Below are 27,603 nucleotides of genomic sequence, written 5' to 3'. Positions count from 1 at the left end.
GGAGGGGAGTCAGATAGAAATGAAATAACTCAGGTCCACACAGTTTTAAACTGTGGTCAGCACTGAGGTGAAAAAGTTCTCAGGGCTTGGATTTGGGGTGGGGAGGCTGATTTAGTCTGGGGGTCAGATAAAGTGTATTCGTTTCCTATGGCCGCTGTAACGAAGTGCCACAAACTGGGTGATCTAAAACAACAGAATTTATTCTCACAGTTCTGGAGGCCAGAAGTCCAGAATCGAGGTGTCCACAGGGTTGGTTCCTTCTGAGGCCTCTAGGGGAGGCTCCTTCCCGCCTCTCCCAGCTTCTGGAGGCTCGAGGCACTCCTTGATTGTAGCCGCATCACTCCAGTCTCTGCCTCTGTTGTCAGACAGCTTTCTTCCCTTTGTGTGTGTCTGTGTCCACATCTCCCTCTTTCTCTTATGGAGACGCTGGTCACTGGGTTTAGGGGCCCCCATCCAGTCTGACTCCTGTTAACTGGATCCCATCTGCAAAGTCCCTATTTCCATACAAGGTCACAGGTGCCAGGGGTGAGGACTGGGACATGTCCTTGTAGGGGACGCAGTTCAACCTGCTGCAGAAGGAAGGGATATTGGAGCGGGGGTCTGGATGAGTCCAGGAGTGGGGAGGAGAGGCCCCAGGCCAGGTGGAGGGGCTGAGGCTGTGTCTGGAGCTGGCCTTTCTCAGGCTGAGCTTCTCGGCCACGAGATGCTCCCATTGGGCTGTATTGAGCCTCATTGTCTACAGTTGTGTTTCCTTTTTTAACCAGGAAACTACTTTGCCTCACACTTTTTCATGGGAGGTGAGAAATTCGACACCCCCCACCCTGAAGGTTACCTCTTTGGAGAGAACATGGATCTGAACTTCCTGGGCAATCGCCCGGTCCAGGTGGGTCTCGGTGGGGCTGGGCACATGGGCAGAGGTGGCAAGGCCCCTGGCTGCGAGCAGGCACTGAGCCTCCCCAAACGGGGCGGAGGTGCCATCTGGACGTGTGCATGTGATGTGTGCGTGAGGCCTGTCCCCCCTTAGAGGCTGGGTGGCTGAGGGTTGGTCCCTAGGGTACAGAGCAGCTGCTACTGAACCCGGTGCATCCAGACTGTGGGGCTGAGGAAGGCTCTGGATTTCATCTCAGGCCTCTTGGATGATTGTCTTTAAAAAGAGAAAAGAACATCCATATTCCATAGAGCAGTGGGCAAGAGATGTGATCCAAAGCAGAAACGCAAACGGCCAGGACTGTTTCTTACAAGTTCGCCCTCACTAGTCACCAGAGGAGTGCACTTCATACACTGCTGTCCTGTTGTTCAACCCACATTTGGCGCCTGCTATGTACCTAGGACTCTTCCAGGGGCTGGAAGGACAGACCCTGCCCTGTTTAGTATGTGGGGTGCAGGCAATAAAGAAGGGAACGTTTGATGGATGGAGACTCTTAGAGAGAGAGAGGGCTGTGGGGGATTGCTGAGCAGGGGCCTGGGTTTTGCATCTTGAGATAATGGTCCCCTGCGTGGCCAAGGGCCCAGGCAGGAGGCCCTCTCTCTCAGGAAACACTGGACTCTGTCCCCTAAGGCTGCTGAGTCCTGGGCCTGGTGGGGGTGGTATCCCCTGGACCAGGGGTCTCCAGGCTGTTTTAGCTGTAGAGCAGCTGGTTGACATGAAGTCTTGGTCCTTTAACTGGCCTGGGGCCCAGAGTGCTGGTCCCCCACCCATGGGGCCAGTGGGGCCTCCATGTTGTACTGAGCTCCCCACCCTCGCGAGTTTGTGACAGTAGGAGCAGAACCTGCCTTCCACGTCTTTGCAGCCTTGGCTCAGACCCAAGACCTGGCTCTGCAGGCCACCTGTAGATCTGTTGTCTTGTGTCACTTTCTCCTTGAGACCATCGTAGAGTCACCTGCAGTTGTGAGAAGTGATGGAGAGACCCCGGGTGTCCTTTACCCGGCTTCCCAGTGACAACATGGGCTAAGACTCAGTGCATTGTCACCAGCAGGAGACTGACCCCGTGCCCAAGCCTTCCAGACACGACCAGTTTTACAGCACCCGTGTGTGTGTGTGTGTGTGTGTGTGTGCGCGTGCGTGCCTGTGTGGCGCACGTCCCTTCCGAAATCTGTATTGACCATCGTCCTCGTGTGGAGAGCCTGCCTTGTTCAGGGCAGCAGTGAGATGGCAGGTCCCACCTCCAGGAACGTGGCCTGGGAGCCCCAACCCTAACCTCTGCCCCGGGGACCCAGCTGAGGGTCCTTCCTGCAACTGGGGACCCAGAATCCGCAGGGCAATTCCGGTCCCGGCTCTCCCACGTGCTGGCCGTGTCGCCTGTGGTTTCCTTGGATGTGGATGAGGGGAGTGCTGTCCTGTGGTCAGTGCGAGGGCCCAGGATGACCAGGCAGGGTTGTGACCATTGCTCTGATGAAGCCCTGTTTTCCCTCCTCTGCCGTGCCCTGGGGGTTACCTGGAATTGCTCTTTCCCTTCTAGTTTCCTTACGTCACCCCTGCCCCCCATGAGCCCGTGAAGACACTGAGGAGCCTGGTGAACATCCGCAAAGACTCCCTCCGGCTCGTGAGGTAACCCTTCCCCCGCCCCCTGCTGCTCTGTGGCCCCCCCATGGGCCCCCTGGTGCTTGGGAGAGAGTGGCCCCGGGCCCTACTCCCCCTTGTGTAGAATCAGGACTCGATTCCAGAGCTGCCCCTGGGGGAGGGTGGGGAGGGGAGGGGCCTGCAGGTTCTGCCTGTGGAACTCCAGCCTGGCTCCTGTGCCCCAGGGGCGTTGGGCCTGGGTCTGGAGACAGTCTTGGTTGTCACAGCTGGGGGTGGGCGAGGGCGGTGCTACTGGCATCTGGCAGGCAGGGACCAGGGATGCTGCTCAGCACCCTACGGCGCTCAGCACACCCCCACTGTCACGAGCAGTCCAGCCGGCGCTTCAGTGGGCTGAGAAACCGCCTCAAACCCGGAAGACTTGAGGGATCGGGGCCATTTCTAAACCCGGAGGACTAGTCTCCCTTTCTGTGGGCAGGAGACAGGGGAAGGAGGACCCTGCGTTGTTGGGCCTTGTTGTCCAAACAGGAAACGGCCACCACGTTCCTAGGAAGGTGGGATGCAGCCAGGCAGCTGACTCTGGGGCCCCCGCGGGGGCGGGGGGTGCTGTATGGGGTGGGGACACCCTCGTAGGCGCAGCCCCTGACCTGCCCTGTTCCTCTGTCTCCTGGACAGGTACAAGGACGGTGCTGACAGCCCCACTGAGGACGGTGAGAAGCCCCGAGTCCTCTACAGCCTGGAGTTCACCTTCGATGCCGACGCCCGGGTGGCCATCACCATCTACTGCCAGGCAGTGGAGGAGTTCCTGAATGGGACGGCTGCGTGAGTCCCCGTGGGGCCTGGCAGGCCCAGTGGTTCTGCTTCTGTCTGTACTGTGTATTTGAACTTTCGGAGCTTTGATTTGAAACAGGGCCCTGCTGGCCCCAAAAGTTTGAAATCTGCAACTTCAGCATGACCATGGCAGGCCTGCCTCCAGGCTGCAAGGCCAGACCCGGGCAGGATGGGCAGAAACGCACCCACTTCCGTCCTGTCAGAGGAAATCCCTCGGAGGCCAGATTTGATCCGGGGGTGGAATAGTGGCTGAGAGCTCGGGCTGTGAGTCCCTGTTCGTGTAAGAGCAGCCCCTCCCCCAGTGTCAGTCTCAGGCCGGACTTGCCAAGGCCCTCGAGAGTGTCCTTTGTCATAGAGACTGAGTGAGGCCCCAGGGACAGCAGGTATGGGGAGGTGGGTGAGGGTCCTGGGTTGGATTCCTGCATAGGGAGATGCCAGAGCTTACCGGGATTGAAAATGTGTGTGCTGCTTGACTCAGCCATTCCTTTCCTGGGAATTTATCTTGGGGACACGCTTGCATGTGTGGTTAAGATGTGTGCAGAGGAGAGTCCTGGAAGCTTTGTTTGGAATAGCAAGATGTTGGCGACCGCCTGGTGTCCACCAGTGGGGGCCTGGTTGAATCAGTTAGAGTAAAACCGCGGTGGAACCCACGCAGTGTCCCAAGAACACGGCACCTCCATCTGTGATGACTGGGGGACAGCTTCGGGCACACGAGTGGTCGGAGCAGAGTGTAGGTGGACTGCTGTTTGAATATTAAAGAAGAAACACCTGCTCATACAGGCGTGATTATGCCTCAGCTTTCCCAGGAGTGACACACAGGTTGTGGACGGGGCAGAGAAGCAGGTGGCTGGGAGCACGCGTGAAGCCGGGGCTGGGGGTCGCTTTGCACTGTGCATTTTTGTACTGTATTCATTCAAAAATGTCAACAAACCATAAAAGCCAAATGGAAGGGTGTAGCCAAGTCTGGAAAGGTAGCAGTAATTGGGCAGGTGTGGGCTCTGGGAGAATGGGACGCGGCAGAGCATTTGTCTCACTGTCCTTTCTCTCTCGGCCCCTTCAGGTACACCCCCAAGAGCCCGGCCCTGCAGTCCGAGACTGTCCACTACAAGCGAGGGGTGAGCCAGCAGTTCTCCCTGCCCTCCTTCAAGATAGACTTCTCCGAGTGGAAGGATGATGAGGTAACATCTTGGCTGGGCCCCCCTTTCCCCTGGCCCCTCCCCGAGTTCCTTCCCCTGGAGGGGGGCAAGCACAGTGGGGCCTGTTCACTCAGATTCCTCACGTAGTTGATAAGTGTCAGGAATGGCTGCTGATCAAGGTCTGTGTGCCCAGTCGGGGTACCTGGACTGTGGATTGCGGTCGGTGCAGGCCTTGGCTGGACTGGATGATCGTGGCCGGATGGAGCAGCAGCAGTTAGAAGCTCCGTATAGGCTCTGGTATGGTTGTCTGGGCCACGGGGCTGCAGCGTGGCAGGATGCCTCCCACCCAGTGGTTCCGTAGCTAAGGACAGTGATTTACACGACGTGGAGGGTGCTCACTGCAGCTCTGTCTGTAGTAGTAAATTGGAAACAATCTACACGTCCGTTACGGAGGTATCGCTTGGTTCACTGACATCATGGGAACCCCCTGTATATATAATGGGGGCACCATAGTCCAGCTCCGTTCTGGGATGTCGTGAGCCTTAAAGTAGCTGACAGAGCTTATGTGTGCTGTACATGCTGATGTGGAAGCACCTCCTGGGCTTGGAGAAGAGCACATTACAGACAAATACCATGTAATCGCACATATGTGACAGCCACAGATGTGCACAAGACCACTTCTGCAGGTACATGTATGTGTACGTAATCCTTGAGGAAAAGCCAGAGAAGATTCCCCGTCAAGCTGAAGACAGTGGTTATTTTTGCAAAGGAGCTTGGTATAAGGGAGACACACACATACACACTACATGTGTACAGTGTGAGTATCAATACTCTGTACACCCCTGAATTATTTTGTTTTTGTTTTTTTAAACCAGGTTATTAAGATAGAGTTTATATATCATAAAACTCACCCATTTTAAGTGTTCAATTCAGTGATTTTTAGTAAATCTGTGATCACAGCCATCACCACAATCCAGTTTTAGGATGTTTCTATCCTCCCAGTAGGGTCCCTCATGCCCTTTACAGTTAATTCCTGTTCCTGCCCCAGCCCCTGGCACCAATCTGCTTTCTGTCTCCCTGGATTTACCCGTTCTGGACATTTCATATGGATGACACCGTACAGTATGTGGCCTTTCACGTCTGGCTTCTTTGACTTAGCTGAATTCTCTAGTTTTTTTTGGCAGAGGGTAGTCACGTACTATGTTACTGAAGCACATGAGTGGGAAGGATTGGAGGTAGCAGGGCATGGTGTGGTGTGGGAATTGCCAGGAAGGTTCTGGATCACGGGTATGTCAGACGGTGAAGGCCACGCCTTGGTAGTTACTCCCGGCCGCGTGTGCTTGCTGGTCAGAGCGCTTTGATGTCTTGCAACAGGAGCCCCCTCTTTTACCACGTGAGAAAGACAGGTCTTCTGGAAGCCGGGTGGGGCCGTCGAAGTCAAAGGCCAAGCTGAATAGCAGTCCTGGGGGCCCCCTGCCCACAGCCCTGTGCCATCAGGATGGTTCCGTCCCTGCATTTTCTGGTTCAGATGCCCGGCAGGTGCACCTGGTCCCACCCACCCTCCTGTGAATGGGATGGGGCAGCTTCCCAAGGGCAGAGGGGCTGGGAGGGCAGGTGAGTGGGTGCTCCCACCTATGGTGACTGCGGGGCGGCTGGGCTGAGGCTGCACCTCAGCTTGGTGACCTCTGAGATAGCCCAGTCTTGGCATTTTGGCCCTGAAACATCCCCTGTGCATTTGCAGATAAGCCAGTCTTGGGTGCTCCACAAGGGCACCCCCTTTGCTCCCTCAGTGCGTCAGGGAACCTGCGTCCTCAGCTTGTCAGCGTGTGGCCTGGTGGGCCTGTCCAGTGTTGTTATCCTGGGACCCCGTCCTCATCTTTGCCTTTTCTGATTATCACTTCAGCTAAGATGTTCTTTTTGCGGGGGGGGGGGCACACCATGCAGCTTGTAGGATCTCAGTTCCCTGACCAGGGATCGAACCTGGGCCCTCGGCAGTGGAAGTGCAGATTCCTAACCCCTGGACCGACAGAGAATTCCCACTAATATGTTCTTGAAATCAGCTCAGTTTTTCTTACAGGTGTTTTTTATTGTGATAGAATACACGCAATATAAACTTACGTCAGTGACAGTGCATTCATAGTGTGTGACCATTGGGCAGTTCCAGGACGTTCTGATCACCCACAAGGAAGTCCTGCACCCATTAAGCAGTCACTCCCATTCCTCCCTCTATTGCATGTATTTTTATTTTTTTTATTTTTAAAAATTTGAATTTATTTTATTTATTTATTTTTGTCTGCGTTGGGTCTTCTTTGCTGCGCGCGGGCTTTCTCTAGTTGTGGCGAGCGGGGGCTACTCTTGGTTACGGTGCACAGGCTTCTCACTGCGGTGGCTTCTCTCGTTGCAGAGCACGGGCTCTAGGCACGCGGGCTTCAGTAGTTGTGGCATGCAGGCTCAGTAGTTGTGTCTCACAAGCTCTAGAACGCAGACTCAGTAGTTGTGGCACACGGGCTTAGCTGCTCCGCAGCATGTGGGATCTTCCCAGACCAGGGCTTGAACCCACGTCCCCTGCATTGGCAGGTGTATTACGTGTATTTTTTTTTTTTTTTTTTTTTTTTTTGCGGTACGCAGGCCTCTCACCGCTGTGGCCTCTCCCATTGCGAAGCACAGGCTCCGGACGCACAGGCTCAGCGGCCATGGCTCACAGGCCCAGCCGCTCCGCGGCATGTGGGATCCTCCCGGACTGGGGCACGAACCCGTGTCCCCTGCATCGGCAGGCGGACTCTCAACCACTGCGCCACCAGGGAAGCCCTACATGTATTTTTAAATGGAAACTTCATCATTCATTACTGTAGCTAGGAAACGACTAAGCTTTGCCATAAATAGAAGGTTCTGGAAGTTAAGCTGTATGGAGAGCAGAAGGATGCTGTTAACGTCCTGGCATGACGTCCTTGCCAGCTGAGGGCACTGAAGGGGTTGTTGGTAGGTGTTAGAGACGTGACAGACACTCTGGCACCAAACTCAGGTTTCTCCTTTATACCAGGGTTTCTCAGCCTCGGTGCTGTTGACATTTGGGTCCTGGGTCATTCTCTGGCAGGGACTGTCCTGTGCTCTGTGGGATGTTGAGCAGCCTCCCTGGCCCCTGCCTACCAGGTGTCAGAAATGTCCCTTGCTGCAATTGTGACAACTGAAGATGTCTCCAGACACAGCCAGGCGTCCCTTCAGCTGCAAGCATTGTGCCATCAGAGGCCTGGCCATCCTCCCTTTTTTTAGCCATTTTCCCCAGATTTGCCTATTTAAAGATTATAACAGTAATGTATGCTAATAGTAAAATGTGCGAATTACACAGAATCTGTCAAGCAGAATGCTCCCAGTTCAGTCTCCTTTTCCAGAAGTGACCACTTCTGACCATGTGGGGTGTATTTCTAGACTTTGTCCTGTATGCATTTGTTTTTTACAAAAATGCAGTCATACTGTACAAATATTATTTTGTAGCTTGTTTTTTTAAAACAACTTATCGAGACATAATTTGCATACTATACAACTCACCCTTTTATTTTTTTGTTTCTGTTTTAATAAATTTATTTATTTTGTTTATTTATTTTTGGCTGTGTTTGGTCTTCGTTGCTGCATGCAGGCTTTCTCTAGTTGTGGTGAGCGGGGGCTACTCTTCGTTGCAGTGTGCAGGCTTCTCATTGCGGTGGCTTCTCTTGTTGCTCTGGGCGCACAGGCTTCAGTAGTTGTGGGACGCGGGCTCAGTAGTTGTGGCGCACGGGCTTAGCTGCTCCGCGGCATGTGGGATCTTCCCGGACCAGGACTCAAACCCATGTCCCCTGCATTGGCAGGCGGATTCTTAACCGTCGCACCACCAGGGATGTTCCCAGCTCACCCGTTTAAAGTGTATAATTCGGTGGTGTTTACTATATTCACCGAGTTGTATAGCCGTCACTACTGCCTTAGCTCCAGAACTTTTTTGTCATCCCCAAGAGAAACCCTCTACCCCCTAGCAATCACTCCTCGTTCCTCCCCCAGCCCCTGGCCACGGCTCATCCACTTTCTGTCTCTTTGGATTTGTCTGTTCTGGATATTTCTCATAAACAGAATCAGACACTGTGTGACCTTTTGTGCTGGCTTCTTTCACTCAGCATCATGTCTTCAAGGCTTGTCCAGGTTGTAGTATGTATCGGTGCTTTATTCCTTTTTATGGCCGAATAACATTCCACTGGATGGATGGGATCCTATTTTGTTTATCCCTTCATCAGTTGATGGACATTTGGGTTGTCTCCGCCTTTTGGCTATCATGAATAATGCTGCTGTGAACATTTGTGTGCAAGTCTTTGTGTGGATGTATGTTTTCATTCGTCTTGGCTGCAGTTTGCTTTCTAATTTAATTTAAATTAATTTAAGTGTAAGACTTTTTTAGAGTAGTTAAAGGTTCACAGCAAAATTAAGAGGAAGGTGTAGCGGTTTCCCATGTGCCCCCTGCCCCACACATACGTCATTTTCTTTTCTTACTGCACCATGTTGTGGAGTCTTTCCAGGTCAGTACCTACAGATCTCCTTGTGGCTCGTGGGGCTTCTTTGCAGTTTTCCCACTAGCTCCTTATGGGCCTCCATTTATTTTAGTCAAAGCCATGTCCCCTCCTCCCCCACCCTTTGCCTTTCCCCTATTTCCCAGTGTCCATCTGACCTAGGCCTTGCAAAGACCCTCGTCCACAGCTTCTGTGTGACAGCAGAGCCTGAGGGGAGCCTGGGCGAGACTCCTGCTGGCATCAGCTGCTGTTCTCTCTCCTGACCTGGCCGCCTTTTTCCCTAAGAAAGCCTCACCCCCTGCACTAAAAATAAGTGTCTCTTGGGACTTCCCTGGTGGTCCAGTGGTTAAGACTCCATGCTTCCACTGCAGGGGCGCGGGTTCGATCCCTGGTCGGGGAACTAAGATCCCGCATGCTGCCTGGCGTGGCCAAAAACTAAAAAGTGTCTCCCTCAGACTTTCTGGGAGGGTGGAAGTCTCTGTCCTCTCCCCGCGTGCTTGGCTCTGGGGCGTGACTCATGTGCCAAGCTCTGGGGAGCAGGAGTCTGGGAGGAGGTGGTCCTTGCTTCCTGGGTCCCTGCACTCCCAGGGTTTCCCCCCCACCCCTAGGCCCTGGTGTCTGGGGAGAGCAGGGGTCATGGTGCCCTGTCGTCTCCACCTCTGTCCCTGGGTCTGCAAAGTCAGTTGGACAAATGTCACATGTAGCGTGCTGCTCTGTGGTCTGGGCACTGAATGTTCGTGGGAGGCGCCGGGAAGGCTGCTGCAGCAGAGCCTTCAAAGTGGTGTCTGTGTCAGGACTTCTTTGGTTGCAAGTGACAGAAGCACCTCAGTCTGGCTTAAGAAAAGAAAATCAGGAACTTATTGGCATAGATTCTGAAAAGGCTGGGTGTCTGCAGGGGCCCGTGTCATCAGGAAGGGTGTGCTCCTACTGAGCTGGCCTCGCTCTCTGCTGGCGCCTTGCAGACCAGTGAGAGATGTGGTCCCCGCCTGCGTCCCAGAGTGCTCAGGTGGACATGCCATCCTCTGGCCAGGCCACACAGTACCAGGGTAGGAGAGAAGTTGTTCCCACATTTCCTCAGGGAAAGTCGGGGTGGCCACCTGAAAAGTGGGACAGCAGTCATTTGCACCTTTGCAGTAGGGTTTGGACAGGGCTGGACAGGAGGCCCCAGGTGGTCAGGCTTGGTAAGAGCAGAGTCTCCAGGACAGAAGTACCAGCGGCGTCCAGGCAGCAGTGATGGCCTTTCCCAGGAGCTGGGAGGACACAGGTGGGCGAGGCCTGGAGGCACCCCTGGCTCTGTCACTCTGTCTATGAAGCATCCAGCAAGTTATGCCACCTCTGCGAACCTTGCTTTCCCATCTACCAGCTGGAAGTAGAAACAGTCCCTCCCTCGCAGGTGGCCGCAGGGGTCCGTGAGGTCGGGGTGCAGGGTGCTTACTTAGCAAGGCTGTCCATCGTGAACCCGATGGCCAGCGGGGCAGGAGCCCCCGTCACACCTCCCCAGACCAGTGTCTGTTATTCCACCCGTCAGCTGGTGCTGAGGCAGCGCTCAGCGTGCAAGGGAGAAAGAAAATGCAAATCACTGGCCGCTCCTCAGAGCAACCAAGTCGCCACGTCAGCGCTGACGACTATATTCCAGCAACAGGCCGGAAGCGCGGGGGCGGCAGGGCCCCCACTGCTCCCTGTCCAGCTCTGTCACCTGAGCAGCTCCCCTCCTGGGCCTGATTACAGCCTGGGAAGGGCAGCGCCCGCGCATCACAGCCACCTCAGCTTCATCATCGTCATCGTCGTCACCGGGGTAACTGTGGGATGGTCGTTGGCAAGATGGCTCCCTGTTCCCTGGCTCAGGGTAGGGAGGGCAGAAGCAGGCGTGTGGGAGGCCCCTGGCCCCGGGATAGCTGTAGAGGATGTGTGGTCACCCCCCACCCCGTGGGGCACCCCAGAGCAAGGCGGGAGCGGGGAAAGCGGGTCCCTCCCTCTCCCGGGTCCAAGTTGTGGCGGTGCAGCCCTTCTACCCTGAGGCTGTGGGTCCTGGGTAGGCCTGGACACCTCCCCGCGTGTGGATCTGTGCGCGCACGTTCCTACCAAGCCCCGCGCCCTGGAGTCCCTACCCCACGTGGTCCTCCTGGGCCAGCTCCCGCCTCGGCTCCGCAGCCTGGACACAAGCAGCTCCAGGGGCGGGTGCTCACTGCATGCTCACCGCGTGCTCACCGCGTGCTCTCTCGGCCACCTGCTTGGGACTTTTGCGTTAGGATCGGGACCTGACGCTCAGGTTGTAGAGCCAGACCCGAACCTGGCAGTGCTGAGTATGCCCTGTCCCAGCACTGGCCCCAGCCCGGCCCTGCCGCCCACCGACGGCCAGGGACCCGCTGGGCACCCTTCTCGTGGTGGGTGTGTTTGGCTGAGCGCCTCTGCCCTGCAGGCTCTGTGTGACCTCCCCGCGGTCCCCACTGGTCAGCAGACGTGGAAGCTGCACCCGAGTGGACACGTGGGGAGGAGCATGGCCTGCAGCCAGAGGGCAGCGGGGATCCCTGGAGGGATTTAAGCAGGAGGAGAAGGAAAAGTGAGAGGAGGTTTCTCCGCGAGCTCGGACGAGCCACGTGGTCTCCCCCTCACGTTGCTTCCGTCTTTGTTGGGGCCGAGCTGGGTGCCTTTCTTCACAAGGTTAGACGCGGGATCTCCGTGGGACGCGGCACTCCCGTGCCTAGGGCTCCACCCAACAGAGTCCAGCAGGGGCAGCCCCGCTCAGCACAGCCAAAGGGGGGCCTGGTGTCTGTGAGCAGGTGAATGGTGACAGTGAGGTCTGGCCAGGCAGGGAGTGCTACTCGGCCTTAAGGGGGAGGCGGCTGCAGCGTGATGATTCTGCCTGAGAGACACCAGACACAAAAGACGGATACCGTGTGCATCCATTTCTGTGAATGTCCAGGGTCGGCCGGTCTACAGACAGCAGCAGCATGGAGGTTCCAGGGCTGGGCTGGGCTGGGAGGCCCACTGAGGGCTGGCGAGGACGTTCCAGGAAAGATGGTGCTGACGGTCGCGTGACCTTACGGATGTACTTAATGACACTGAGTTACACTTAGAACACAAATGTGCCTTTTTAGTCAGCTTTACCGCAGAGAAGCAAAGGGCGCCTGTCTTGCCTCAGCTCTGTCACCTCAACGCCTCCTACTCATCCCACCCGCTCCCTCCGGCTCAGTCTGACTGTTGTCACCTCCTTTTCTCCGCAGCTGAACTTTGACCTGGACCGGGGCATGTTTCCAGTGGTCATCCAGGCCGTGGTGGATGAGGGGGATGGTGAGTGGCCTCTCCCTTCGGTCTCCCTCCCAGGCATGCACACTTGGGAAGAGGCCCTTCTCACCCCAGTCAGCCAGGTCCGGGGATCTCAGTCCAGAAACAGCGGACGACGTCGACTCAGCCTGCTGGGTGGGCTTGGGGCCGAGGGGCTCGGGCACCGAGCGCTCCGTCTCCTGCTGCTGGTGCTGTCCCCGTGCCCCTGTGGCAGAGCCTGGCTCTCACGGCGCTGACAGTGGCAAGACAGGCCTCCGGTGCTGGTGTCCACCCCACAGTGGAACGATGAAGGCTGCCGGCGCCACGCTGACCCCTTGCCGCCTACCTCCTCCTCCTGGCCTCTCCTTGCCCCTGCTGTGGGCTGTGGGTTCCCGGGCGAGGGTGCAGACACCAGAGCCCTGCCTGGCCTAGGCTTGTCCCCGGGCCGAGTGAGACAGGAGCAGAGCCAACCGTGGGCAGCCGGCAGTGGCTGCTTTGGGGCCGGGTGGGGTGTGCGGGTCGGAAGGAGCTGCGGGCAGAGGAGGGCGAGGCAAGGGCAAGACCTCAGTGGGTCCTCAGGACCAGGCCCTGCCTGCAGGCTGAGAGCTGGGGACGTGCCAGCTGGAAAGAGGAGGCCTGGGGCGGGGCGCCGGGGGTGGTGGAGGCCGGCTCTGACCACTCTCCTCTCTCCCGGGCAGGTGTGGAAGTGACCGGCCACGCCCACGTGCTCTTGGCCGCCTTTGAGAAGGTAAGTGCCATCTTGCTCCTGATGTGCAGCCGACCCCTCATTTGTCATCGTATCCTGCACGCAGTATGTGGCCAGTAAATGCTGGTGGGGTGGGCGAGGGTCTGCCACCTGCCTAGTACGGTCCTAGATGTGACATACATACTCTCCTCGGGTCCCCAGGTTGGGGGTGTCCCGCATATAAAGAGACCATTTACATGGAAGGATTCGTTTACTGCTACCTTTTTAGCATTACGTGTATTTGAACTTAGGTGTTTGCCCTTTTCTCCACCAGACCTGAGTCCCCAGGCCCCTGACTGTCCATGCTTTGTGGCCGTGTTTACGGTGTGTGGTGGGGATGTTGGCTGGTGGTGAGGACAGTCAACCTCACCACTGACTCTGCATTAGGGTGTCTCGGGTTCTAGGGATGATCCTCTCACCGGGGTCCAGACAGTTCCATGCGTCCGTCCATGCAGAGAGCGAGGGCCTGGCTGTGTTGGGACAGGGTCCCTGCTCACCGAGAGCCCTGCCAGAGTAGTGGGGTGTGTCCCCTATTTGAAAAGGCTACAGCTGATCCCCACCTTGTAGTGTTCCTTGACGTTGGTCGGCACTGTGCAGTTGTGTTTTTAGCACCGGCCTGTGGCCCAGGTGGACGAGGAGCGAGGACCTCACGAGCAAACCCGTCTCAGACCGCTTGTTCTAGACGTCCTTCCAAGCCCTGACTTCCTCAGCCCAGGGTGTACCTGCAGCCCCGAAAGCCTTAAGTGCAGAGCCCATCTCCTCCCTGTGATCTGGGTCTTTCCAGATGCCCCAAGGGGTCAGTGGAGCTGGGCCCGAGGCCCCTCTGGCGACGTTGGGTCTGTGCTCTCCCTGGCCTCCTGGGGCTGTGGTGGAGGTGGCCCTCTGCATCTCTGGGCTAACCAGCTGTGCTCCCCAGGCCGGCCTTGGAGGAGGAGGTGGTGACTCTTTACCATCTGTGTGCTCTGGTGGGGTAACAGGCCGTCACTGGCAGACACTCCATTCTGTGCTTCCAGTGTAGAGTCCAGCGAGAAACTACCTTATTTTTGGAGTGCAGTGTGCTAGAAACTTCTGTCAGAACCCATCAGCCTTACAGAAAACGCCAGGTGCTGGTCTCAGTGGACTCAAAAGGGGTATTTGGTGAGCGAGAGTTCAGATCTGGTACTGTGCTTAACTGTGTGGACTCGGAGCCGTGTGCCTCCCCAGGTACCACCAGACGCGTTTGCTCTATCTTGTTCTCACGGTTCTCAGAGCTTTGGGCCTTCCTGCGTACGTAAGCCAGTGACATGCTTGTGCTGTCTTCGCGATTCGACCAAGCCCTTTGAGGGCTGGAGCCGTCTGTCTTAGTTCTTGTCATCCAGGTGCTGCTTCTTGCAGCTGGGGAGGCCCCTATCCATTGTCAGAACTTGGCTGATGGTGGTGAACTTGAGTGTTCTTGAGAACGACCCAGGGAGAGTTGGGTTTGTAGGTCAGGGTGGGACCCAGGAGGCGATATTTTTAGAAGATTTTCTGGGTAGTTTTGAAGCCAGGTCAGAGGGCCACAGTTGGAGGATCCCTGGCCTGTCTCTCGAGTCTTCGTGTAGCCCCTTCTTTTTTCAGCCGTGGATGTGGGTTGACCAAGGACGGGCCTTCAGCACGGCCGGCTTAACCTCTTTGTCCTTGTTCCCCGCAGCACGTCGACGGCAGCTTCTCTGTGAAGCCTTTAAAGCAGAAGCAAATCGTAAGTCCATCAGAGGAAATACCGTGAGCCCTTTTGATTTAAAATACAGGCGCACACATGTGACCCAGTGGTCTCTGTGGATTATTCTCCCCAGGCCACCATGGCTGCTGTGGAAGTAGCTGGTGACACCACTACTGTGGGCCCTGGGCTCCAGGAGTCAGGGTCAGGGTCACTGGGTGTGTCCGCCTGTACTGCATACCCACCACGTACCTGCATTGGCCATTGTAGCCAAATCTTGTCCAGCTTGAACTCAGTGAGTGTTCAGTAAACACTTGCCGAATGAATGAATGGACAGATGGAGGAAGAAGGGAAGGGAGGGAGGGAGGGAGGGAGGAAAGACAGGAGAAACACTGCAGCCTCCCCTCCTCCTCACAAATTGCTGAAATTACCTCTGTGTTGGGCAAAGACTTAGATTGACTTAATCCATATTTGAGAGAAGGATGGAATATCTTGGAACCAGTGGGAGCTATAGACCAGTACAGCCTTTCTTTGGGGTCCGTAATTCCATGGTCTCACACCAGGAAGAATTATCCCTGGGGGCCTCCGACTTAGGTACGTTCTGTGAGGATTTAGCGGACAGGGTCCCCTGAAATGAGCCTGGAGACTGATTTAACAGCGGCCATGGTGGGGTCTGTCTCCAAAGCTGTGATTATCAGGTTATCCTGTGTGTAGCTGCTCAGGTGTGTCAGCCACAACCCGGGAGTGGTGTTGCTGAGTTTTTTAGAAGAGGGGTTGAGAGAACTCTGGCAGGTGCAACACCTGGAGGTGGCAGGAGGGCAGGAGACCCCAGTGATGGTCTGGGCACTTGTTTCAGGAGAGCGGACCGGCAGGGCCGTGGCTCTCAGGAGGAGTATCTGGCCCATAAACTGTGGTCAGCTCGAGGCCCGACTCTGGTCCCTCTTGGGGGGCTGGTGACAGGAGGGTCCAAGGTCGTTTTCCTCTGGGGTTGGGCACAGTACGGTGGGCAGAAGACGTGGTCGCCGGGTCCGGGTAGAGCTTGGCTCCACGCCCTCCGGGGCGGGCAGAACCTGGGCCCAGCCCAGCGTCCTTGCTGCCAGTGGGCTGGGCAGGTGGCGCTTCTCCCTGCCTGTCTCCAGTAGTGCCCGCTCCCTGGGGGTGGGGCTAGACAGAATCGCCATCCACGCCTGCCCCCCGGACCCGAGCCCGGCACCTGGGAGGGGTTGTCGGGAAAAGTGGGCGCAGAGGAGCCATTGAGTTGGGAGCAAGTGCCCAGACGCCTCTCTGCTCTCCAGGTGGACCGGGTCAGCTATCTGCTGCAGGAGATCTACGGCATTGAGAACAAGAACAACCAAGAGACGAAGGTGCGTGCTGGTGGCACCGCCGGACCAGGCTGGCCGTGCTCCCCTGTGCTCCTCCCAGCTGCTCGGAGGCAGGCCTGTGGGTGACCTGCTTGGGGCCCCTGTCCTGGCCAGGGCCCTGCAGGTTGGTGGCAGATGAGCCAGTTCCCTGCTGAGCCTTCCCCTGGAGACCCCAGGCCCCCAGACTCCATTATTTTTCCTTAATTTCTAGAGTTAGCAGAGTCTGTGGGACATTGTCCTTTTCCCAGCAAATTCACTGGCTTGTTACCATCACTGGGCAGCTGGCCATCAGGGCAGCCTGGGGATGCCGGACCCCCTCCTGCTGCCCCCTTCCCCGGTGCAGCCTTGGCCTTTCCCTTCTCTCATCAGCAGTTGAGCCCGCGCTGCACCCGTGGGCCGGCTCACCTTCCAATGCCTGTGACAGGAGCCTGGTGGTCCACAGAGCCAAGGTCTGGCACAGCCAGGGAATTAGTCCATGCCTTTGTCATCACTGTCTTAAGACACAAATGAAACTGCTGCCTTTTTTAAAAAACTTCTGGGGTCTCAGGCCAGCTTCCATGGTGGCTGGAACTGGCTGGATGCCAAGTGCTCTCTGCCCAGGTCATGTTTCTGCATCAGAGGTCATCCGACTTCTCATAGAGGGCCTGGTAGTTAATGTTGTCAACTTCTATGGCGTCTGTCACTTCTGATCCTAGCACTGCTGGGATCACGCAGAAGCAGCCGCAGACATACAGAAACACAGGGGCAAGGCTGTGTTCTGGTAGCACCTGTTTCAGAAGCAGGCAGCAGGCTGGACTTGGCTGATCCCTGTTTTAGGCTGTTGCTATCTCTTGATCCAGAAACTAATTTTGTTTTCCAGAAGGTGCCATTACTTAAGGAAAACATTTCAGCAAGTTAGACTTGCCTGATTCATTTTGGGGGGGCCGCACTGCGCAGCTTGTGGGATCTTAGTTCCCCGACCAGGAATGGAGCCCAGGCCCCAGCAGAGAAAGCACGGAGTCCTAACCACCGGACTGCCTGGGAACTCCGTTGCCTTTTTTTTGTTGTTGCTGTCTTAAGCAAATAAATGGGCAGCCTTGACAGATGCGAGTCTTCCCACATTTCCTCTTTGGTTCTGGGGAGTAGGAGACCCAAGTTCTCTAGATCTGGGGAGGCGTCTTGGGCCGGGGGGGCGTCCTGCTCTTTGGTGACCTTCGTCTGCCCCTGGGGCTTCCCTTTGCCACCGCAGCCCGCAGGGGAAGTGGGAACAGGAAGGCCCCCGGCCTCTGGCCTCGGGAGCCACCGACCCTGGGACCCTCGGTGTCCCCACAGCCCTCAGACGAGGAGAACAGCGACAACAGCAACGAGTGTGTGGTGTGCCTGTCGGACCTGCGGGACACGCTGATCCTGCCCTGCCGCCACCTGTGCCTCTGCAACTCGTGCGCCGACACGCTGCGCTACCAGGCCAGCAACTGCCCCATCTGCCGGCTGCGTGAGTGGGACGGGCGGGCAGGCGGGCGGGGAGACGGGCATGGTGGCAGACGTGGGCAGGGACACCCGTGGCCATGGGGTGGCGCCGTCTGCCTCCAGGGAAGTCAGACGCAGGGCAGTGTGTGGGGTGAGCTGCACAGAGGTGATCAGCAAGTCAGATCTTTATTTCAAAGAGTAAGTGGGAAATATTTTGATAAAAGATAATAAAATGAAAAATGTGGTGGGTGTAAATGAGCAAGGAGTTAAATTTGGTTTCCTTGAGCATCTGGACTTTCTCAGTCAAAGGTTGTCACGTTGGGGGAATTCCCTGGGGGTCCAGTGATTAGGACTCTGGCGCTTTCACTGCTGAGGGCCCAGGTTCAATCCCTGGTCGGGTAACTGAGATCCCACAAGTGGCGCACACGGCATTAAAAAAAAAAAGTTGTCATGTTGGGCCTAATTCTGAACAAAATATTCATCCTCCAATAGAGAGTAAACATTCTCAGGTTGTAGGTCCTGCTGGTGGGTCAACAGTCCTGGGCCCAGTTCCTGCTGGTCCTGGCGGGGACTGGGTGTGAGCATCAAGAGCACCCTCCTATGGGAGCTGCAGGACATTTTCTCTGAGGAGATAAATGACCGCTTTTTTTTTTTTTTAGACTGTCAGATTCACTGTCACTTTCAGAAATAATGTATTGGTCGATTTAAAACTCCAAGTGTGAAAATATCTCTTTATTGCTACATTTAGTTCTTAGGTTCATGACTGTTCACTATAAAACTCTCTTTTGTTGAGTAGTCTATGGCTACATTAAAATTATGCTTCAAAGCAATTAATCAATATAAAAATCAATATAAAAACCCTGGGGGAGAAAAAGAAAGTGTGTTTTAAAAATGATAAAGCTTAGGAGTTCCCTGGTGGCCTAGTGGTTAGGATTCCCGGCTTTCACTGCCGTGGCCCAGGTTCAGTCACTAGTCGGGGAACCAAGATCCCGAAAGCTGCACACCGAGGCAGAAAAAGACAAAAAAACAAAGCTTAGGTTTATTTTTTTTAATGCAAATTGATCTTTCTAATAAAGTGTTCTTTGCCCTGTGTTTACCATACTCAAAAACCTAACTTAGGGCTTCCCTGGTGGCGCAGTGGTTGAGAGTCCGCCTGCCGATGTAGAGGACATGGGTTCGTGCCCTGGTCCGGGAAGATCCCACATGCCGTGGAGCGGCTGGGCCCATGAGCCATGGCTGTTGGGCCTGCGCGTCCGCAGCACAGGGAGAGGCCACAGCAGTGAAAGACCCGCGTACCGCAAAAAAAACAAACAAACAAACAAAAAAAACCTAACTTAGATTCAGTGAGTCTATATTGGTAACATGTTATTTTACTTTGTTTCTCAGTTTGATTTACTTTAGTTGTTTTTAGTGAATTGCATTCCAGGTTAAAGGTATTCCATTGTTAGTATATACAGTAAGAGGAGATAAAGGGAGGGCGTTTTGAAGTCATTTGTTCTAATTAAATCATATTTTCATTTTCAGTAAAAAGTTAATACTCTTTAATATCTCATGGACTATTCACAACCAACGTACTTTCACAAAACAAATTCTTTATGCATTTGAAAACTAGAATATAATTGTGGTTATCTATTTCATCAGCTATATTTGACTGAATAAAATTCCTTGTATCTGAGAATTACTGTCCTCAGGAAATCATTCTTATTTGATTCCAAGAAGGTGTCGTGCTTCCTTTGAGCTTCTGGCTAACTACCGGGAGGAATCTATTCATGTTCTTTCTGTTCTTTTTTTTTTTCCCTTTAACCTTATTTTAATATTTTTTATTTCTTCTAGTTTTATTGAGATATAATTGACATACAGATCTGTATAAGTTTAAGATGTATAGCATAATGATTTGAGTTACATACATTACGAAATGAATATCACAGTAAGTTTAGTGAACATCCATCATCTGATATAAAGAAATGATAGAAATTAAAGAAATAAAAAAAAAATTTTGTGTGTGTGATGAGAACTCTCAGGGTTTTCTCTCTTAACAACTTTTATGTATAACACACAGCAATGTTAATTATACTTATCATGTTGTACATTACATCCCTAGTACTTATTTATCTTGTAACTTGAAGTTTGTACCTTTTGACGGCCTTCATCTAATTCCCCCTCCCCCATCCCCACCTCTGGTGACCACAAATCTGATCTCTCTTTCTATGTGTGTGTATGTTTGTTTTTGAAGTGTAACTGACCTACAACACTGTGTTAGTTCCTGTTATACAACATAATAATTATTTTCTGTACATTTCAAAATGATCATGATAGTAAGTCTAGTTATCGTCTGTTACCATACAAAGATATTACATAGTTATTGACTATATTTCCCCACACTGTACATTTCATACCCATGACATTTATTTTGCAACTGGAATTTTGTACCTCTTCATCTCCCTCACCTATTTCTTTCCTCTTCCCACCCACTGTCATCTGGTAGCCAGATGTTTGTTCTCTGTATCTATAACTCTTGTTTCTGTTTTGTTATGTTTATTCATTTATTTTGTTTTTTAGATTCCACATGTATGTGAAATGATACAGTATTGATCTTTATCTGACTTATTTCATTTAGCATAATACTCTCTAGGTCCATCCATGTTGTTGCAAATGACAAGATTTTATTCTTTTTTTATGGTGTATATACAATAGTCCATTATATATACACCACATCTTTATTATCCATTTGTCTGTTCATGGGCACTTTGGTTGATTCCATATATCTTAGCTATTGTAAATAATGCTGTATAGAACATAGGGGTGCATATATCTTTTTTTAAATAAATAAATAAATTAATTAATTAATTAATTAATTTTTGGCTATGTTGGGTCTTCGTTGCTGCGCGCAGGCTTTTCTCTGGTTGCGGCGAACGGGGGCTACTCTTCATTGCCGTGCTCAGGCTTCTCTCTAGTTGCGGCGAACGGGGGCTACTCTTCATTGCCGTGCTCAGGCTTCTCATTGCGGTGGCTTCTCTTGTTGCAGAGCATGGGCTCTAGGTGTGCGGGCTTCAGTAGTTGTGGCTCACGGGCTCTAGAGTACAGGCTCAGTAGTTGTGGCGCACGGGCTTAGTTGCTCCGCAGCATGTGGGATCTTCCCGCACCAGAGCTCGAACCCATGTCCCCAGCATTGGCAGGCAGATTCTTAACCACTGTGCCACCAGGGAAGCCCCTCTGCCCATTTTTTAATCGGGTTGTTTGTTTTGATGTTGAGTTGTATGAGTTCTTTGAATATTTTGGATTTTAACCCTTTATCAGATATATTGTTTGCAAATATCTTCTCCCATTCAGTACGTGGACTTTTCATTTTATTGATAGTTTCTTTCACTGTGCAAAAGCTTTATAGTGTGGTATAGTCCCATTTGTTTATTTTTGCTTTTGCTTCCCTTGCCTGAGGAGACATATCCCTCAAAATATTACTGAGACTGATGTCAAAAAAAATACTGCCTCCAACTCAGAAACCTGGCTTGTCCTGGGATTGCTGCGAGGTGGGTGGGTGGTCAGTGTTCCTGAAACTTGGAGGGTCTCAGTGGTGCTGCCCCTTGCCTGACATGACCCTGTCCTTCCGCCACAGCTTTCCGGGCCCTTCTGCAGATCCGGGCAGTGAGGAAGAAGCCAGGAGCCCTGTCCCCCATCTCCTTCAGCCCCGTTTTGGCTCAGAGCATGGACCATGATGAACATTCTGTAAGTGCCTCTTCCTTCCTGCATTGGAGGGTGTGGGGGTGGAGAGAGGAGGGGCCTGGAGGAAGCCCCTGCCTACTGTGCAGGGCCCGCCTCCATGTTAGGACAGCGCCTGGCTCCTGGTGGGGCTGGTCTGGTGGGAGCCAGTAGGTCAGGAAGCCCTGGAGGTGTGGCCAGGAGGAGGCTGCCCAGGCTCTGCCCTCAGGGCGGTGCCAGGCCAGGACCCAGACTGTCTGGCCAGCACCCCTGCCTGCCAGCTTTCTGGGCCTCTGGCTCACCTGCCCGGTCCCGACGGGCAGCTTTGAAGATGCGTGGGTGATCCAGGCTGGGCCCAATGAGCTCTGGCTGCCGGATGGCGTTGCTTTTGCCAATAGCAAGAGCCTGAGATGCAGGTGACCCTTCGCTGAGTCTGAAGGGTCGTGGTGGTGTCACGTGGTGTCGTCACCTCTGCTCCACCAAGGTGACCTTGAGAGAAAGGTGGGCAGAAACAGATGGGGAGGGAGAGACACAGAAATGCAGAGACATGGAGAGACAGATATGGAGAGAGAGAGAGAGACAGATGGGGATGAGGTTCAGAAGGGAGATGCTGAGAGATGGGCAGGGAGACACAGAAAGAGACGTGGAGAGACACACAGACAGGGTGGGGTTTAGGGAGTCACTGAGGTGGGCAGGTGGGGGCAGAAGGACCGAGGACGGACGGGGGTAGGCCCGGCGCCCGGCTCCCGGCTCCCGGCTCCCAGCTGGCTTTGAGCACTCAGCCAGTGAGCCTATTTTCCTGGCTCTCGATTGAGGTTGTTTGGATCCAGTGATTCTTAGAGGCCCTGCCAGCTCTCTAAAAAGGAAAAACAGGGCTTCCCTGGTGGCGCAGTGGTTAAGAATCCGCCTGCCAATGCAGGGGACATGGGTTTGAGCCCTGGTCTGGGAAGGTCCCACATGCTGTGGAGCAACTAAGCCCGTGCGCCACAACTACTGAGCCTGCACTCTAGAGCCCGCGAGCCACAACTACTGAGCCCATGTGCCACAACTCCTAAAGCCCGGGCGCCTAGAGCCCATGCTCTGCAACAAGAGAAGCCACCACCATGAGAAGCCCACGCATTGTAACGAAGAGCCCCCGCTCACCGCAACTAGAGAAAGCCCACACACAGCAACGAAGACCCAACGCAGCCAAAAATAAATAAAATAAATTTATTTTAAAAAAAATTAAAAAGGAAAAAGAGCCAAAGCCCTCTGGATTGGCATACCCACAGAGGGCGCCTGCCCCAGGCCAGCAGGTGTGATGTGTTCAGCCCAGCATTTCTGAAAATTGGGCCAATGTTTAAAAGTCTAGGAATTTTCCTTAAGGCTCAGATATCTGGCTTCTCTTTCAAAATCTGAAGGCGTAGTCTCACTGCTGGATCAGGAGCAAGGCTGCCCCTCGGGTTGGGGTTCCCGTCACCCCGCTTCTCCCGGGCCAGCCACGCTGTTTAGCCTGTGGGGCCCGTAGGCATCAGGGCTTCCAGCTCTGAAACCAGGCCCTCAGCCATTTAACAGTGGACTTGTGTTCAGAGCAGCGAGTACTTTCTCCAGCACCATGTTTTTGGTGGAGAGAAGAACAGTACTGAGTTGTTCCTGCCCCCGAGAAAGGAGCTTTGCTATTCCACGGAGGGTGGGCCCAGGTGGTGGGTTTTTATTGTTGCCTCTCCGGGTTTCTGCCCTGGCATCTGAGGGTCAGGCAGGATCCTCCCATGTTTATCCCTCTTGTCCTGAGAGCCGAAGTGCCTCCCACAGTGCAGGGCAGCCTGGGGCTTGGATGGTAATCTCGCACTCCAGAGGGCCACCGCCTTCCTCTCTGGAGGTTACAGTCCCAATTAAGTGGCCCTTGTTCTCTGCCACATTCCCTGCACGAGCAATTTCCACGTAGTACTAGAGTCCAAATTGGGCGTTTCCTCCAGTGAGTCTGTTAAGATCGCTGCAGAGTGGGGGTCATCGGGGGCTTTAGCCCCACCTTTAGGAGTTAGACTTGGTGATGAGTCAATGAGGCTGTGCTGGGACCTCCGGGTCCCTTCCCTGTGCCCAGCCGGGCCCGCTTGTGGGGAGTGCTTGGCCACTTGTGGGGAGCGCTTGGCCACTGTCAACACCTGCCCTGGCCAGGACCTGCTGCTCAGGGTGACCCAGACCATGAGTGGCCGCTGCGGACGGGGATGGGCTCTTCCAGAGCTGCAAGGATGTGCAGGCGCAGCCAACCCAGGCCCAAGGCAGAACCCATGCTCGGCCAGGTCCCCACGATTTACATGCACGTAGAGTTGGCGAAGCGCTGGCTCATGGCACACCTGGAGACCAGCAGACCAGGGAGACCCCAGCCAGCCAGCTCCAGCGCCGCATGGGGGGTGGCAGCGGTAAACTCTATGGTTTTTATCTTGACAGTGTCCCTTTAAAAAATCAAAGTCGCACCCTGCCTCACTGGCCAGCAAGAAACCTAAAAGGGAAACAGTAAGTGTGTTTGGCCCTGTGGCTACGTCTTTGCCCTGTGCCCTGATTATTGCACCAGTGACAAGAATGGGAAGTCACTTTCACCCCAGGCTAACGTGTTCTGTTCATTTAATCTGTCAAATCCACTCTCCCCAGTCCCGGCGTCCCTGCCCAGGAAGGGAGTTTTGTGGAACAAGCAAAGCTCAAGGTCTGTCGGCAGAAAGCCCCGGGCACCCCTTCTTGCCAGCTCTGCTTCTGCCCGTGGTCTCCTGATGCCGTTTCCCTTTTTTTTCTTGCTGGCAGTGGAATGACGGAGGCAGAACTAAGGCTGCCGCTCTTGTTGCAAACGTCCCTCGTGCTTGCTCGCCCTGCATCCCTGCTCTGCGGGCCAACACTTGTATTTCTCACGTTTTTCCTGCATCTCAGGGAGCAGGCTGGGGGCAGACAGCATGTGGCGGCTGGGCCGGGCCTCTGCCGGGGGCCTCCGCTGAGCCCCGGGCCCCTTCGGAAAATGGTAGAGGGTTGAGGTCACTGAGGGTCAGCCTAGACAGAGAGGTTTTCTCCCTGTTTCGAGGGGCAAGGGGTGGCTTGGGACAAATGCAGGCACCGTGGTCGCAGGGAACCCAGGAGGTGCTCGCTGAGGACAGAGAGCACCACCTGGCTCCTCTGCCTCCCCCGGTCCCTAGGGTCACTGTGTCACCTCCCTGAAGGGCAGCTCCCTCTCTTCTCACAGGTCAGCCGGGCAGGCAGGAGTCCCATGTAGAGAGCGTTCCCTTCACCTTGTTCACGAGAGTGAGGGCAGGCGGCTGCCTAACCCCCCGGCTTGGGAGGCCTAACATCTCCCTTTGCCTTTAACCCTAAAGCGAGACTCAGCCTATTGATTGGATCTACTCCCAGAGAGGGTGAGACTGGTCCTGAGGAGGGGCCTTTTAGGCTCCCCGGAGCCCACATCAGCCCTGCAGTTGCTCGTCCGGCCCACAGAGGGTCTCTAGGCTGGGCCCCTGTGTCGGGCAGGTCCTCCTGGCCTAGGCCACACGCTCCCACCGGCTTCTCCCGCCTCTGCCATGGCTTTGCTCCCCTCCTGCCCCTGCCCCCTCCTCTCACTAACACCTCTCTCACTCTCTATGCCCACCAGGCAGGAGCAGAAGGCCAGGTAGGGGCTGGCCAACGCCCTCTCTTCCTCCATCCTGGGCACCGAGTGGGCCACTTGGGTGTCCCGGGCTGCGGCTGCAGCTGATGGCCGAGGGCGCCCTGGGCAGGGGTGTCCGATGCTGCTCTGGAGTTCTTGGCGCCCCTCTGAGGGAGGGGGATGTGAGCCTCTGGAAGGTGGAGTGGACAGGAGATGGTCAGAGAGCAGGCTCTGGGGAGCAGACCATCCCTGGGGCGCCAGGCCGGCGTCTGGGGCTTTGTGGCCATGGGCAGTGGGCAGGGCGCCTGGCTGGCCTGTCCCTCACCTGCTCCTGTCCTTGCAGAGCTCCGACAGCATCCCGCCTGGCTACGAGCCCATCTCCCTGCTCGAGGCGCTCAACGGCCTTCGGGCCGCCTCCCCAGCCATCCCCTCAGCCCCGCTTTATGAAGAGATCACCTATTCGGGCGTCTCAGACGGCCTGTCCCAGGCGAGTTGTCCACTTGCTGGGATCGATCGGATCATGGAAAGCAGCCTCCAGAAGGGCAAGCTGAGGAGCAGATCCCCCGACAGGTGAGGCCACCGCCGGCAGCCCCCTGGGGAAGGTGTGCAGGACCCTCCAGGTGCACCTCATCCACCTTGTTTGTGCCCCACGAGCCAGCCCTGGCCTTGCTCGGTGATTACAGGATCGTCATCACTGATGTAAAGGACTTTTGAGGGCCACATGCCCAGGGGCCGGGCAAGGGTCAGTCCTGGTCCTTTGGACACTTGGAGGTGCCAGCGAGCAGCCCTGCTGTGTTTAGTCTTTGCTCAGACGTGTGCTGCTTTTCTAGAAAAGTATAAAGAAGGCACAGGTTCTATAAAACTCCCATGGCCCCTGCGCCTTATGTGTGTGACAAAACAACTCCAAAGATACAAAAGGACACATGGGTCTCTACTGCTGTTGCTCAGCCCTCCCTCCAAGCCTATACCATCGCGGTTCCCCTCTTCCCTGCACACAGCGCCATGTGCAGGCTGCAGGTGGAGGGCCACCCACTCCCCAGGCCTAGCTCACGTTTGCTGGCCCAGCTGGGGCGTTGGCTTGGGTGGGGTTGGCGTTGCTCATCTTCTGTCCTCCGCCCACTCTGTCCTCAGCACCCTGCGGTCCCCGTCGTCCCCCATCAATGAAGAGGATGACTCGGAGGCCCCGCCCCCGCCGAGCGGGGCAGGGGTGGCGCTGAGCAGCTCCCCCGAGGTGAGGCCCCTGCCCGCCCTCCTCAGGCGTGCCATTGCCATTTGTCCTTCCGACCCCACTGCCTGCCTCTTGGCTTCCCAGATCCCAGGCTCCACCACTCCCTCGCTCATCGACCTTGGCTGCTGTGACTTCCCCCAGCCTCCGTTTACTCATCTGTCGGGTGGGCGCTGTTGGGTGGAGTCCAGCAGCGAGGGCCGTAGGAGGAGCTGTGTGTGACACACCCAAAGGCGCTGCCTGTCCTGGACCCGACTCACCCTGTGTCCTCCCCGGCCACCTGCAGCCTGGTGCCCAGCTGTCAGCACGAGGGTCCAGGCATGTTTTTCCTTTGTTTCCTAGAGCTTCATAACAGAGGAGGTTGACGAGACTTCATCACTAAAGCAAGGTGAGCCCTCTCCTCCCTGAGGCCCTGGTGCTCCCTGCCCGGCAGGAAGCGGGGCCTCCAAGTCTCTTCCGGAGGTTCCTCCAAGCTGTGTTAGTTGCCCTCCTGGGACCACACACTTTGGTTCCTACACGGCCTCATGGAGGACAGCCCTGGGCCGCTCCTGGTTTTCCCTCCCTATCCGTCCATTTAGTGGCAGCCCCTTTTCTTCCCGACTGGATCATCCTGCCCATGGTCGGTGCTCCATGCTCCTGGGCTTGGGCTGTGCCCCTCCCTCCAGGGCAGGGTCCCACCGGGGTCTCTGGGCCTTGCCCGGGTCTGGGGTAGCCGATGGCCGGTGGGTGCGCAGCTCAGCCAGGCCCTTCCCCGGCGTGTTCCCTGTGTAAGGGGCCTGGTGCCCCTCCTGAGCAGAGGGTTTAGCACTTGGCAGCCCCCTAGGGTCCAGTCCCAGCCGCCGCTGCCAGCACTGGCTGTGAGTGGGGAGGTGACAAGAGGTGATAAGACGCCTCCCAAACTTCCTCTGCCGCCTGGGAAGACGCTGTTCCTCTGCAGTCCTGGTCATTCCTCCCCGTGTCAGACAGATGAGGAGACTGAGGCTCAGGGTTGGTGTTGGGGGAAGCCCAAGGCCCTTTAGTTGAGAATGACAGAGCCAGGGGGTGGCCAAAATGTGGTCAAGGCCCCCAGAGCAACTTGCAGCCACCCTGGCGCTGTGACCCATTCCCTGCTGGGTGGCCCCTGGCCATTGCTGCCCTGGGTGACCCATGTCTGCCTGCAGGCCGCTGGGCAGGGCCTTAGGCCTGGGCATGGTGCCAGGGTTAAGGTGTCCCCAGGAGCATGGTGTTGTCACTTCCTACCCGGCGTGCAGGGCCAGGTCCCTCTGCCCCTCAGGCCTAAGCTTCCCCACCTTCCATGGCTATGGCTCCTTCCCACCTGCACATAGCATGTGCCAGGACTGGGCGCCCTCCGGAGGCCCTGTCACAGGATCCAGGTCCCTCTTCTGCCTGAGGGGACACACCCACAAGCACAGTGCAGGTCCCGGGCTGAGAACTGATGTGTGAGAGAGAGGACACCCCCCTGTTCCCCCACATGTGAGCTCCCTGCTGCAGGCCTGGGGGTCAGAGGGCTGAGCACCCACCTGCCTGTCCGGGAAGATAGGAGACAGTCAGGTCTGTTACCACTCCATGTTATCTT

At 55.4% G+C, this 27,603-nt stretch overlaps 1 protein-coding gene across 1 annotated transcript in view; it reads left to right on the top strand.

Moving 5' to 3' along the window:
• The window catches only part of MGRN1 (mahogunin ring finger 1), a 54,433-nt gene that overhangs the window by 21,284 nt on the left and 5,546 nt on the right, over nt 1–27,603 (top strand). The window contains 14 exon segments of the mRNA XM_082644895.1: nt 765–883; nt 2,460–2,548; nt 3,194–3,340; nt 4,410–4,527; nt 12,239–12,305; nt 12,977–13,026; nt 14,693–14,740; nt 15,994–16,062; nt 17,371–17,530; nt 21,119–21,228; nt 23,629–23,694; nt 25,146–25,372; nt 25,934–26,033; nt 26,370–26,415. Of these exon segments, the coding sequence (XP_082501021.1) occupies nt 765–883; nt 2,460–2,548; nt 3,194–3,340; nt 4,410–4,527; nt 12,239–12,305; nt 12,977–13,026; nt 14,693–14,740; nt 15,994–16,062; nt 17,371–17,530; nt 21,119–21,228; nt 23,629–23,694; nt 25,146–25,372; nt 25,934–26,033; nt 26,370–26,415 (1,416 nt within the window).

This window comes from Mesoplodon mirus (genome assembly GCF_964341445.2).
Source record: "Mesoplodon mirus genome assembly, chromosome: 15".
NCBI lineage: Eukaryota > Metazoa > Chordata > Mammalia > Artiodactyla > Ziphiidae > Mesoplodon > Mesoplodon mirus.
This window is presented reverse-complemented; position numbering and strand designations above follow the sequence as displayed.